General features: G+C 45.4%; 1 protein-coding gene across 7 annotated transcripts in view; it reads left to right on the forward strand.

Annotated features, from left to right (window-relative positions):
* Nucleotides 1-12,740, forward strand: part of TBATA (thymus, brain and testes associated) — a 73,920-nt gene that overhangs the window by 38,114 nt on the left and 23,066 nt on the right. For all 7 annotated transcript variants that reach the window (XM_053306043.1, XM_053306040.1, XM_053306044.1 and 4 more), the window contains 3 exons: nucleotides 244-394; nucleotides 1,881-2,038; nucleotides 3,186-3,354. In XM_053306043.1, the coding sequence (XP_053162018.1) occupies nucleotides 244-394; nucleotides 1,881-2,038; nucleotides 3,186-3,354 (478 nt within the window). The remainder of the gene's footprint in view (nucleotides 1-243; nucleotides 395-1,880; nucleotides 2,039-3,185; nucleotides 3,355-12,740) is intronic.

Below are 12,740 nucleotides of genomic sequence, written 5' to 3' on the forward strand. Positions count from 1 at the left end.
CTGCCCACAGACCCCCTCCCCCCAAAAAAATCAGTGAGGAGTTTCTCCTCAAGCTTCCCCCCTGTCTGCACCCTTGGGTCTCCTGACCCTTACTCAATATTCCCATTTGCAGTAGCTGAAAAATACCAAGTACATATGTACTTATTCCACTAGACTTCAGTAAACCTACACACGATCAAGCTCGTCTCAGTAAGGTAAGTGAAAAAATGAATCTTCTATCATTAGCCTGTTCTCTCTCCTCAGGCAACATCTTGAACTTAAGAGCCAAGTTCCTGGATCAAAAGAATTACTTGGAAAGAGTCTTCAAGAAGCTCTGGCTACTCTAGTGGAAAAACCGCGGCCTGTTAATATAGCCAGTGACCCTTCCAAGAGAGCCTGCACGGAGTGTCCAATAGTGAGTGGCAGCAAACCTTTTGAATAGTCTAGATCAGGCATCCCCAAACTGCGGCCCTACAGATGTTGCTGAACTACAACTCCTAGCATCCCTAGACACAATTTTTTTGTGGCTGGGTATGCTGGAAGTTGTAGTTCAGCAACATCTGGAGGGCCGCAGTTTGGGAATGCCTGGTCTAGATTAACCAACACGCTAAGAAAACTGAAAATTACAGGTCCAGTCCAATTGTTATGTAGATATTTTAAGAAATGAGACCCTGGGAGAAACAAGTGGGCTTTTTATGGCTGTTCCATTTCAGATTGAAAGTCAGGGGTCAAATCTTTCAATATTTCCTTATACAGTTCCCTGGTAGTTTTCTACCATGTAAAGGAAGGGGGTTCAACCTAGCCTTCTCCCTGACATATGGAGGAGGAGCATTCAACATTCCACCACTCCCCCCCCCACCTGTTCAGTTCAAGAAAAGGTTTGCCACTTACTTCCGCTAAGTGGATGAACTGCCTATAGAGTGCATAGATCCTGGGTCTCCTGGAAAGGGGATAGGATGCTGGGCCGGAAAAGGAAACTTTACAAGGGATGGGACAGAGAGAGGAAGAAAAGACTCAAGGGAGAAGGAAGAAGAGGTCAAGGAAAGGGCAGAATTTGGAACTGAACCCTCTAGTTTCTGGCCTCCATAAGAACAGCTTACTATCTGAGCTGTCAGTTAGTAACCTCTATAGTGTTTCAAAATAGGAATATGATTGTATCTCTTTTTTTAACATGAACTTTATTAACAAATGTTGGTTTTCCATAAGCAAGATAAAATATTATAGGTAAAAACAATACATATTTACACACACATGCACACCTCAACATAGAAAAGTAATAAGCACATGAATAATGACTGCAGACAGGGGTGTCGCTATAACTGAGCAGATGGGTTCAAAGAACCCGGGCCACCCAGCTCCAGAGGGTCCTCCAGCTTCACCCCTCCCTATTTTCTTCATTATCTCCCTCACTCAGAGGGGCCTCCCCTAGCTAGGCTGCTGACTGCAGAAGTATTATTTTGTGTGTGTTCAAATATTATCAAATGGTATATCTTTTAGTGGGCCAACTTCTATAGATGACATCTCACACAAGGTACCCAAACTGTTGAGCAAACAGGATGCAAAGTTAGCTTCTGCATGATTTTAAGTATTCTGAATAATTGACAAATTTCACTCCAGGGAGATTCCATGGCATTCCAAAAGCTTATAAACTTAGTTAAAAATTTGCATTTTGGAATACTAAGCCTAAACAAAGGTAAAGTGTGCCATCGAGTCGATGTCAACTCCTGGCGACCGCAGAGCCCTGTGGTTTTCCTTTGGTAGAATACAGGAGGGGTTTACCAATGCAATATGAGATGACACCTTTCAGCATCTCCCTATATTGCTGCTGCCCGATATCAGTGTTTTCTAAAGGCTGACATATTTATACTATATGGCATGTTATGTGTTTGCTTGTGTTTTAGCTCAGAACCTATTTGAAAACCCTTGCTAAAAGGAAGAGCAAAATGAACATCGCCAAGGCATCAACCACCTGGCACTTTCAGAAAGTTGTCCAGATGCTGCGTGATGCCAAGAAGAGGGATATTCGACTACTGTTGAAGAAAGCACCAGAGGATATGGTGTAAGTAAATGTATGGAAGTCAAAGGTACAACATTCCTCTCTTTAGAGCCTGTGAATCCTGGCCACTCAGTTCCCAGCATGCTAGATGTTGATTCTAATCTACAGAATGGCAAACTCCTTCTGAGCATGCTTACTGTAATTTGATTTTATTTCCTTTTAAATTTTGTAAGCCACTTTGTATGTGTGACTTACAAAAAAGCAGGGTAATAATTGATGATTATGATGATGCTCTAAGGAGTGTTACCTTTTCTAAAATATTGAGAACATCGCTATTAAATGTCTGTGTTCCCAGAATATTGGGTGCAGGCTCCACATCTTGTATTATTGATGTGGGTGTGTTTTTATAAGAAAGCAAAGCTGTCCGTTTGATAACCCAGGCCTTGGCAAATTTTCTTTGGATCTAGGAGCCAGCCCAAAAATGTAGGAGTGAGACAAAGGACACTTAAAAAGATTACTGGATTTAGTGTTGGGCATTATGAGAGTGAGGTGGGTGGGGGATAATGGGCTTCTCTTTATCCACTTTACTAGTAACATAGTTGGAACAGGAACAGGGTTACCTGGGACAAATAAAGATTTTATTAAATAACTCTGCTTCTGTTCTGAACATCCTAGGTCTGGGTGTAATGGTTAAATTTCTAGGCACCATAGCTCCATGGTGCCTGGGATTTTTCAAGCCCTGTGATAACCTATCCTGACAACTAAAAGGTTGTGCAAATGTACTGCTTGTGAGTACTTGTCCCCTCTGCTTCCTAGATATAATAGTAGCAAAATTAGTCCATTCTCATTTTAGGACAGATAAGGTGATTGAACATGGGTCCCATCAAAACCTGCGACCTGGACTACCACCTTGTTTTTCTTGGGTTAATTCGCTGACAATGTGAGAAGTAAAAGGAGAGAGTGGTGCCTTTTCAGGGTTTACAGTAGGTGGCCTTCTGGTCTCATCCAAAATTGTGGGTCCCTCCCAAGATGTACAGGCCGTGTGTGTGTGTGTGTGTATACACACACACACACCTCCTTCCACTGATGTAACGGCTGCTCTCCTAATTGACACCAGCTGCCATGGCAATCTCAGGTGCTCTGCAACTCTCCTTCTCTCCTCCCTCCACAACCCCCATAGCATACTTGATCCTCTCTTTCCCCCTTTTAGTCCCTTCTGTATTGAAGCAGCAGTAGCTGCTCAGTCAACCGCTTCCTTGATGACACTTTCTGAAATTTTGGATTTTGGGAACAAAAGGCAAACACCCCTGCTGGAGAAATTCCTCTATGCTGCCGCATTTTCCCCTCGGCCTTCAAAGGAACTTTTGCGTCTGGTGCTAGTAAGTAGTTTTGCTTCGTTCTCTTTTCATGGTGAGATCTTTCCTTCATCCTTACGCCTTCTTTTCTTTATGAATGAGAGAATCAATAAGGTGTGCGTGCGTAGACGGCGTGCTGGATTGGGATGTAGACCAAGTTCAGATTCCCACTCAGTCATGATGCTTCCTGTGGGGCCTCTGGGCAATCATTCCGTTTCTGGCTCAGCCTAATTTATTTATTTTATTTTATTGTTGCATTTATAGACCGTCTTTCGTTAAAAACAATCACAAGGTGGTTTACAAAAGTTAAAAAACATACAATAAAATGACAATAAAAATATTAAGCTAAAAATATAAAAACAAACCAAATTTAAAATCTATAAAATACAAGCATAAAAACAATACGACAGGTAAAAACACATAGAAGCAGCAATAAAAACAATTATGTGAAAGCCTGGATAAAAAGCCAAGATTTAAAAGCTTTCTAAAAGCTGTGATGGAGTCAGAGGAGCGAATAGCCACTGGGAGAGCATTCTAAAGTCTGGGGGCAGCAACAGAGAAGGCCCTGTCTCGAGTGCACAACAGCCGGGCCTCCCTCATTGTCGGCACCTGGAGCAGAGCCCCCTCATATGTCCTCGGCAAGCGGGCAGCAACCCTTGGGAGCAGGCGGTCCCTCAAATACCCCGGGCCCAAACCGTTAAGGGCTTTAAAGGTCAAAACCAGCACCTTGAATTAGACCCGGAAACGAACCAGCAGCCAGTGCAACTCTTTCACAATGGGTGTGATGTGCTCCCAACAGGCAGCTCCGGATAAAACCCTAGCTGCCGTGTTTTGCACTAGCTGCAGTTTCCGGATATTCTTCAAGGGCAGCCCCACGTAGAGCGTGTTACAGTCATCCAGCCGCAACGTGACTAAGGCATGGGTAACCATGGCCAGATCTGCCTTCTTGAGAAAGGGACGCAGCTTGCGCACTAGCCGAAGCCGTGCAAAGGCACCCCTGGCCACCGCCTCCACCTGAGCTTCCAAATGCAGAGCCGGGTCCAGTAGTACCCCCAAACTGCGTACTTGCTCCTTCAAGGGGAGTGCAACCCCATCCAGAACCAATAAAATCTCCTCATCCCCATTGGCTCTCCTACTGACCAACAGTACCTCCATCTTGTCCGGATTCAATTTCAGTTTATTAGCCCACATCCAACCCATCACGGCCTCCAGCCCCCGATTCAGGACATCCACTGCCTCCCTAGGATCAGGTGACAAGGAGAGATAGAGCTGAGTGTCATCCGCATATTGGTGACAACTCAGTCCAAGTCCCCGGAAGACCTCTCCCAGCAGCTTCATGTAGATGTTAAACAGCATGGGGGACAAGACTGAACCCTGTGGGACCCCTCAGGTCAACGGCCACGGGGCCGAGCAGTAGTCCCCCAGCACCACCTTCTGGACCCTCCCCCCAAGAAAGGACCAGAACCACTGCAGTGCAGTACCTCCGATTCCCATACTCGAGAGGCGGCCCAGAAGGATACCATGGTCGATGGTATCGAATGCCGCCGAGAGGTCCAGCAGAACCAACAGGGACGCACTTCCCCTGTCTAGTTCCCGGCGTAGGTCATCCACTAGAGCAGGGCTGCTCAACTTAGGCCCTCCTGCAGATGTTGGCCTACAACTCCCATAATCCCTGGCTATTGGCCACTGTGGCTGGGGATTATGGGAGTTGCAGTCCAAAAACAGCTGGGGGGCTTAAGTTGAGCAGGCCTGCACTAGAGCGGCCAAGGCAATCTCAGTCCCATATCCGGGGTGGAAGCCAGATTGAAAAGGGTCCAGATAATCTGTATCATCCAAGACCCTCTGCAGCACCCTCTGCACACGCTCTATCACCTTGCCCAAAAAGGGAAGGTTGGATACAGGTCTATAGTTGTCCAAGTTGGAGGGATCAAGGGAGGGCTTTTTTAATAGTGGTCTTGCCACCACCTCCTTGAGGCATGATGGCATCCTGCCCTCTCTTAATGAAGCATTAATGATCACCTCCAACCATCTGCCTGTACCCTCCCTGGCAGCTTTTATTAGCCATGAAGGGCAAGGGTCAAGAGCGCACCATGTCACCTGCACACTGCACAGGATCTTGTCCACATCCTCAGGCCGCACCAACCAAAAAGAATCCAACACAACGGGACCAGATGGTACCAAAGGCACGTCTGCCGGAACTGCCAAAACTCTGGAGTCCAGGTCAGCACAGATACGAGCAACTTTATCTGCAAAGTGGCAGGCAAACTGATCACAGCGAGCTATAGAAGATGTAATGTAGATTCCCCCATTACCTGGGGGGATGTGTGGAGCAATGTTTTTACCACACAAAACAGCTCTGTTTGTCTGCACTGAGCAGATGCAATGGAGGCGGAGAAAAAACATTTCTTTGCCGCCCCCACCGCCACGGAGTAGTCCCTAAAATGGGCTCTAGCCCGTGTTCTGTCGGATTCGTCATGACTCTTCCTCCAGCGTCGTTCCAGCCGTCGCCCGAGTTGCTTCATCACCCTAAGCTCTGAGGAAAACCAAGGAGCAGATCGGGCTCCACCAAGCCGGAGAGGGCATTTAGAAGCAACCGTGTCAACAGCCCGGGCCGTCTCTCCATTCCAGAGATCAACCAGGGCTTTGATGGGGTCATCAGCTCTGGACACTGGAAACTCCCCGAGGGCCGTCTGGAATTCAAGTGGATCCATAAGCCTCTGGGGGAGGACCATCCTAATTGGTCCACCACCCCTGCAGAGGGCAGACAGAGCAGTCAAACTAAACCCCAGCAGATGATGATCTGTCCATGACAAGGGTGTCGTCTCAAATCCCCCCACTTCCAGATCATTTATTTCCCAGTCGGCAAAAACCAGATCCAGAGTATGTCCTGCCACGTGGGTAGGACCCAATACCAACTGAGACAGGCCCATGGTTGCCATAGAGGCCATGAAATCCTGAGCCGCACCCACTAGGGGGGGCCTCAGCATGGACATTGAAATCCCCCAAAACAATGAGCTTGGGGGAACCCAAGGCCACCTCCGAGACTGCCCCCGCCAGCTCGGGTAGGGAGACTGAAGTGCAGTGGGGTGGACTGAAGTGCAGTGGGGTGGGACAGTGTCTTATATTAATTTTAGCCCCCAAAAATGCACTAGGGCAATTAGCGGTACATCAGAAATTACTGCTAGGTCTTACTTTCGGGGTAGGTCTTACTTTCGGGGAAACAGGGTATCTTGGAGGCCCACCCTCAAGGACAAACATTCGAAATTCTGAGAATGCCTGACCTGGCACATGGAAACGGGGAGGATCTCTCGACAGATGACTGCAATGCCCCCTCCCCGACCCTCGAGGCGGGGCTGTTGCACGATCTGGAAACCTGGAGGACAGAGCTGAGAGAGACCAACCCCACCCAGCTCTTCCAACCAGGTCTCCGTCACACATACCAGGTCAGCATGCTCATCCATAATCAAATCATGGATGAGAGAAGTTTTAGCATCGACTGACCTGGCATTCAGCAGCAGCACCCTAATCCTCGAAGGAGTGTTCTCAGTACTCCCTGGGGTCAGAGGGTTGGGAGGAGAGCTGGAAAAAGGAACAGGCCTCAGTTGCCTGGACCGCTTTCCCCTGTAATGGCCTGCCCAACTCCCACCGCCATACTTCCCTCTGCCTGCTACCTGTGATATTCTAATCTCCCTCAAAGGGCTATTGTGAGGCTAAAATGGGATATGCAGACTCATTCTGTGCCCTGAGATATGCAAATATGATTAATTAAGTTGGCATTGTAGAAATCTGGAATGCACTCTAGTGGTTTTCAAGGGCTTCCTCACATGTGTACTTGATGACTCTCAGCCAGGAGTGTAGTGGAGGCTGATTTTTCTCAGCTACTCTGGCTGTTGGGGTGGCCATGGCCATGGGGGCTGTCATGGAGAGCACCTGCACTTCTGAACTGGGAACTACATCACTGCTCTCAGCAGAATGTGCAAACTGGCTCCGCTGAAACAAAAGGTGTCTGAGTGGACCTTGCCAGCTCAGTGATAATTGATAGGAAATATCTGGGATAATTAATCAGTGAGGACTCAAGTCACCCCTGAGGGCTACAGTTAACAAGTGGAGAACATGCATGTGTAAGCTTCTCATGTCTTAAAACCCTGAGGACATTGGCTGACACCCTGATTAACGTTGCACAAGTGCAACTATAAAAGCTTGCACATAGCATTAGTGCCCTGCTTTGGAAGCATGGGCACCCGCATATGGGGGACTTAGTTATCACTGATCCCCTTGCCCTAGAAATGCTCTATGTGACCCAGAAGTAGATCCCTGAGGACAGTACAGGGGTCTACTTCCAGGTTGCACTGACCATTTCCAGAGGGAGAAAGGATTGGTGAAACACACACACACACACACACACACCACACAAGCCCCTGTGCTTCAGAAGCATGAGTGCTAGTGTTGCACACATGCCTTTTTAGCTGCATATGTACAGTATTAATTAGGATGCTGACCATCCTTTTAATTCATGGTTTAACATCTTTACCAGCCTTCAAAAGATCCCTTACGACACATTTTTTAAGTCAGGCCTTTAGTAATTTAATTTAATTACTGTTTAGATTTTTTAATTGCTGTAATTTCTGAATTTGTTAGATTTTTTAATTCTTATTTTAATAGCTGGTCTTGTTTGTCTTTGTTTTGTGAACTTCCTGGAGCCAGGCGGTATATATATCAGATAGATAGATAGATAGATAGATAGATAGATAGATAGATAGATAGATAGATAGAATTCAGTGCAACTCCTAACTAGCTGGATACATCACATAGTATCATGGTGAATGTTAAGCAATCATCTGTATCAAATGCTGGGGGAGGTGGCACCCTTTATCTTATTTTCTGAATTGTAAATGGGAAAGTATAGAGAATAGTGGTTATCATCATCATCATCATCATCAGTTTTATTACGGCCATTGGCCAGCAGAAATGGTAGTAACAAATATACACAATACGTCAATAAAACAATGCTAAAACACAATATGACAGATTACAATCAATAATAATAAATTATTTAAAAACAACAGACAGCTCTCGCAGTTAGGCACTTAATAGGGACCTCAACCTAATGGCAATATAGAAAAATTTAGCCACAACTGCTGTAGTCCCAGGGCTCGAATCCGCGAGGCAGTAATAAGTATAAAAGAGATCACACCTTCCGGGAAATTTAAGTAACAAAGGGGAGATGAGCTCTTCTCTAGCATCCCGATACAACGAGCAGTACAACAGCACATGGGTGACAGTTTCCAGAAGGCCAACGCCACAAGGGCAGAAAACCACAACAGGATTATCTTTTGCAAACCTCCGATCCAAAAGAGAAGAGGGCAACACATTGAACTGGGCCCGGGCAAATGCAGCCCGAAATTTGGAAAAATGTAGCGTTGTCAAATAACTAGCACCTCTGTCTCCCCAGGGTGGCAAAATCCCAAAATGTAAAGGGGAGCAAGTCCTATTGGCCGAAGACATAAGTTCCTGCCGTTCAATATCGTGCAACCAGAGAAATAATATTTCCTTCACCTTATTATATTCCCAAGTGAGGAGTTCTGAAGGAGAAAGGCCCAGTTGAATAATTTTATTATTTACAAATGTTAGCCAAGGGTTAGGATAAGAATCCACCCATAGATGTTGGAAAAAAGAAAATTCCTGAATCTCAGAACAGAGTTTACTCCATCTAGCGAAAGTAAGCTCCCAGGCTTTACAGACAATAGAGAAAGACCCAGATTCCAAACATAGAGCAGAATAAGGCACACATCTAGGCACTGCAAAAATTGCTCTCAGAAAAATAGACTGTACTCTCTCCAGTTCAGCTGTTACACCCTGGATCCATAGCGGGACTCCAAAAAGTAGTTGGGCCATGATCTTAGCACGAAATACCTGGAGTGCCATGGGAACAAACTGGCCCCCTTTAGAGTAGTAAAATCGCAAAAAGGCACTGAGGGTATTGCGGGCTTTGTGAATTGAAGACAGCCTTTGGGTTTTCCAATTTAGATTATATTGAAATGATATGCCTAAATATTTATAGTTGTAAACCTGCTCAATGTGGTTCTGATTTATTACCCATTTATATAGTTTCCTGGATTTAGAGAAAACCAGGACCTTTTTTTTTTTGTAGTTAACTGTTAGTTTGTTATCATTTCAGTAGCCGGCAAAAGCACGCAACAGTCTTTGTAAACCTAATCTGGACTGAGATAACACGGCTGTGTCATCGGCATAGAGTAAAATGGGCACTTGTTTGTTAGCCAGCTTCGGGGCATGAGAGTCCACACTCTCCAGAAATGGAGCCAAATCATTGATAAAGAGATTGAACAGTGTTGGGGCCAAGATGCAGCCCTGTCTAACCCCTCGAGTAGCGGGGATAGAATCAGTTAGGGCCCCATTGATAGCATATCTAACCCGTAATGAGGAACTGGAATAAAGCTGCATCATCAAAAATAGCAATCTCTTAACTATTGTTGTTTTTTCACGTTTGGACCATAATAAATATCTGGAGATAGAATCAAACGCGGATTTTAAGTCAATAAAGGCAACAAAAAAATTACATTTGGGGCTGCTAGAGTATTTCTTTGCTAGATGGTGTAAGATCATACAATGATCGAGAGTAGAGCGGCCTGCTCTAAAGCCTGCTTGTTCAATCCCGAGAATTTGATTTTCTGAGATCCATGCCTCAAGCCTATCCAAAAGGTACAGAGCATATAATTTGCCAACCACTGTCAACAAACTAATGGGTCGATAATTGGATGGGTCTGAATGGGAACCATTTTTGAATATAGGAACCACTATTGCTGATTTCCATTGCTCTGGAACAACACCTGCTATTGATCGATGTAAATAAATTAGCTAGAACTAAAGCCCACCATTCTATATTAGATTTTAATAGTTCAGGAAGAATAAGATCAGGACCAGGAGCGTTTCCATTTTTAAGGTGACCTATTAGATCCGTTATTTCAGCGGGCGTAACAGGAGGCCAACGGGGCAACTCCCCAATCAGAGGGGGAACAAAGATCTGGCTAGGCTGGGCATAATTATAGACAGCAAAAAAATGAGATTCCCACGATCTAGCCGGAATTTTACAAGGGATATTAACCCGGCCGGTTGCCGAAACCAATCTCCAAAAAGTGTGGCTATCTTTATTAGTAGTGGCCATGATAAGCTTGTTCCAGACATTTCGCAATGCTTGTTGTTTAGCATATTTAAGACTACTTTTGTATGCCTTTTTAATCTGATAGTAGATTGATGGGACTGTTTGTTCTGTACCCGATCTGTATTCTCTATAGATACTCAGCAGTTGTTTACGTAAAGCCCTGCAACGCAGATCAAACCAGTTATTAGCTGCTCTTTTACTATAGGTCTGTGTGGAATGTAGCTTACTACAATGTAGGAACTTTTGCATAAAAGCAGTTTCTAATTTTCCGTATGCAACAATTGTTTGAGGTCCCAGGTGAGCTTGCACAATGGAATCAAATAAATCTCTACCTTTGGGAGAATCATATAACCTGGAGATCTCATTTTCTACCTCCTTGGACCATTTTATTTTGCAGCTAAGATTGGCAGAGCTTTCCTCAAAAGCACAGGGGAACAAATTACCCCTCCTTTCTTGAGGAAGATCTAAATAGATGTTCACGGGTAAGTGATCACTAAAAATTTGCTCACCCACTTCAAAGGAAGATACATAGGGAAGGATCGATTTGGAAACCATAACATAGTCCACTACACTATTTCCCCGGGAGGAAAGAAACGTATATTCCCCAGGAATATCTGAGGGTATAGTGCCATTTAAAATGGTCAACTCATGTATCTTAGTTAAATAGAGCAATTGGGCTCCTGATGAGTTGATACATTTATCTTTAGAATAACGGATAATGAGAGAAGCACCATCTATGCAATCTCCCCATTTCCAAAAACGTGAGGCCATCAACGTTTTATCATCGGTACCACATCTGGAGTTAAAATCCCCCATAAGAATTACAGAAGCATGGGGGAAATTCAATAATGCTTCGGTTATATAGGTATCCAACTGTTCCCAAATTGTAGTAGTGGGATTAAGTGATTGACTGGGAGGCAGATAAACATTGATCCGTAACAAGTCTCCACTCCTAGCCTTGATCAAAATTGCCATAGCATAGGGGGGCAGGTCAGCTAATCGGATAGATTCTACATTTAAGGCTAGCGATATACAACATAGTATCATGGTGAATGTTAAGCAATCATCTGTATCAAATGCTGGGGGAGGTGGCACCCTTTATCTTATTTTCTGAATTGTAAATGGGAAAATATAGAGAATAGTGGTTATCAGCTAGAGACTATCCAACCAGAAAGATAGCTTATGGCAAACTGGCATGTGGCCTATCACTCCCCATAACTTCCTCTTGCTTCTTTCTTCCCTCCCCTCCGTACTTTGCCATGTTGCCACTGCCATTTCTCTGTTTCCCTTTCCTTGTTATTTCTGACAGCATCTGAAAGTCTCAAGAGGGTTAATAGGTGGTCAGGGAGTATGGGAAATGTACAGTGAAAAAGACTAGAATAGTTGCATTTGTGCCTGAAGACTGGAAATGTTGCAGGGTGACATTTACCTGTGATGGGTTTTGTGATTAATTAGCAGAGCACTAAAGAAGCTAGCCACTCCAGTTACAGAGTAGAATGCAGAGTTTAGTTGTTGTAGCTTTTTATAGAAGACACATGGAGATTCTTGTAGAATCTAAACACTAAGTAGATTTATTGGTAAAGTGCACTTTGGATAGGAAAGCCCTAATCCTATCTATAGGCTACATAATGTGGGGTAGAGAGATGTGTTTTTATCTGCTCTCCAAGAGGAAAGGAAGGGAATCTGACTCATCACAGGAAATGCCTGAGCAGTAATATCAGGGGTCATAGAGTAGAGACAGATAGGAACTAGGAATGTGCATGGAACCGGATGTCCCGGTTTGGTTCGAGTCTGGACTGGACTCGAACCAGACTGGGCCAGTTCAGTCCGGCACGCCTTCAAACCCCACCCCCCCGCAGTTCAGTTTGGTCTGGGGGGGGAGTTCGCAAGCTTTATTTGGGGGAGATTTTTAAGGCACTTACCTCCTCCAGGAGGGTTGTTGGAGGTGGGGGGGCCCGCAGAGGTTCTCCCTCCCCACTGCCGGCCTCAATGCAGCCCAAACCAGCCTATTCGGCCGGCTCTTCGGCCTGTTTGGGCCTTCCCCCTCAGCGCAGCAGCCATTATGGAGGCTGCCACACCTGCGCAATTGGCCTCCAAAATAGCCACTGCTCCGAGAGGGAAGGCCCAAACAGGCCAAAGAGCCGGCCAAATGGGCCAGTTTGGGCTGCATTGAGGCAGACCGGGGGAGGGGGAACCTCCGCAGACCCCTCCGTCACCTCCAACAACCACC

Source organism: Hemicordylus capensis, chromosome 3 (genome assembly GCF_027244095.1).
Source record: "Hemicordylus capensis ecotype Gifberg chromosome 3, rHemCap1.1.pri, whole genome shotgun sequence".
NCBI lineage: Eukaryota > Metazoa > Chordata > Lepidosauria > Squamata > Cordylidae > Hemicordylus > Hemicordylus capensis.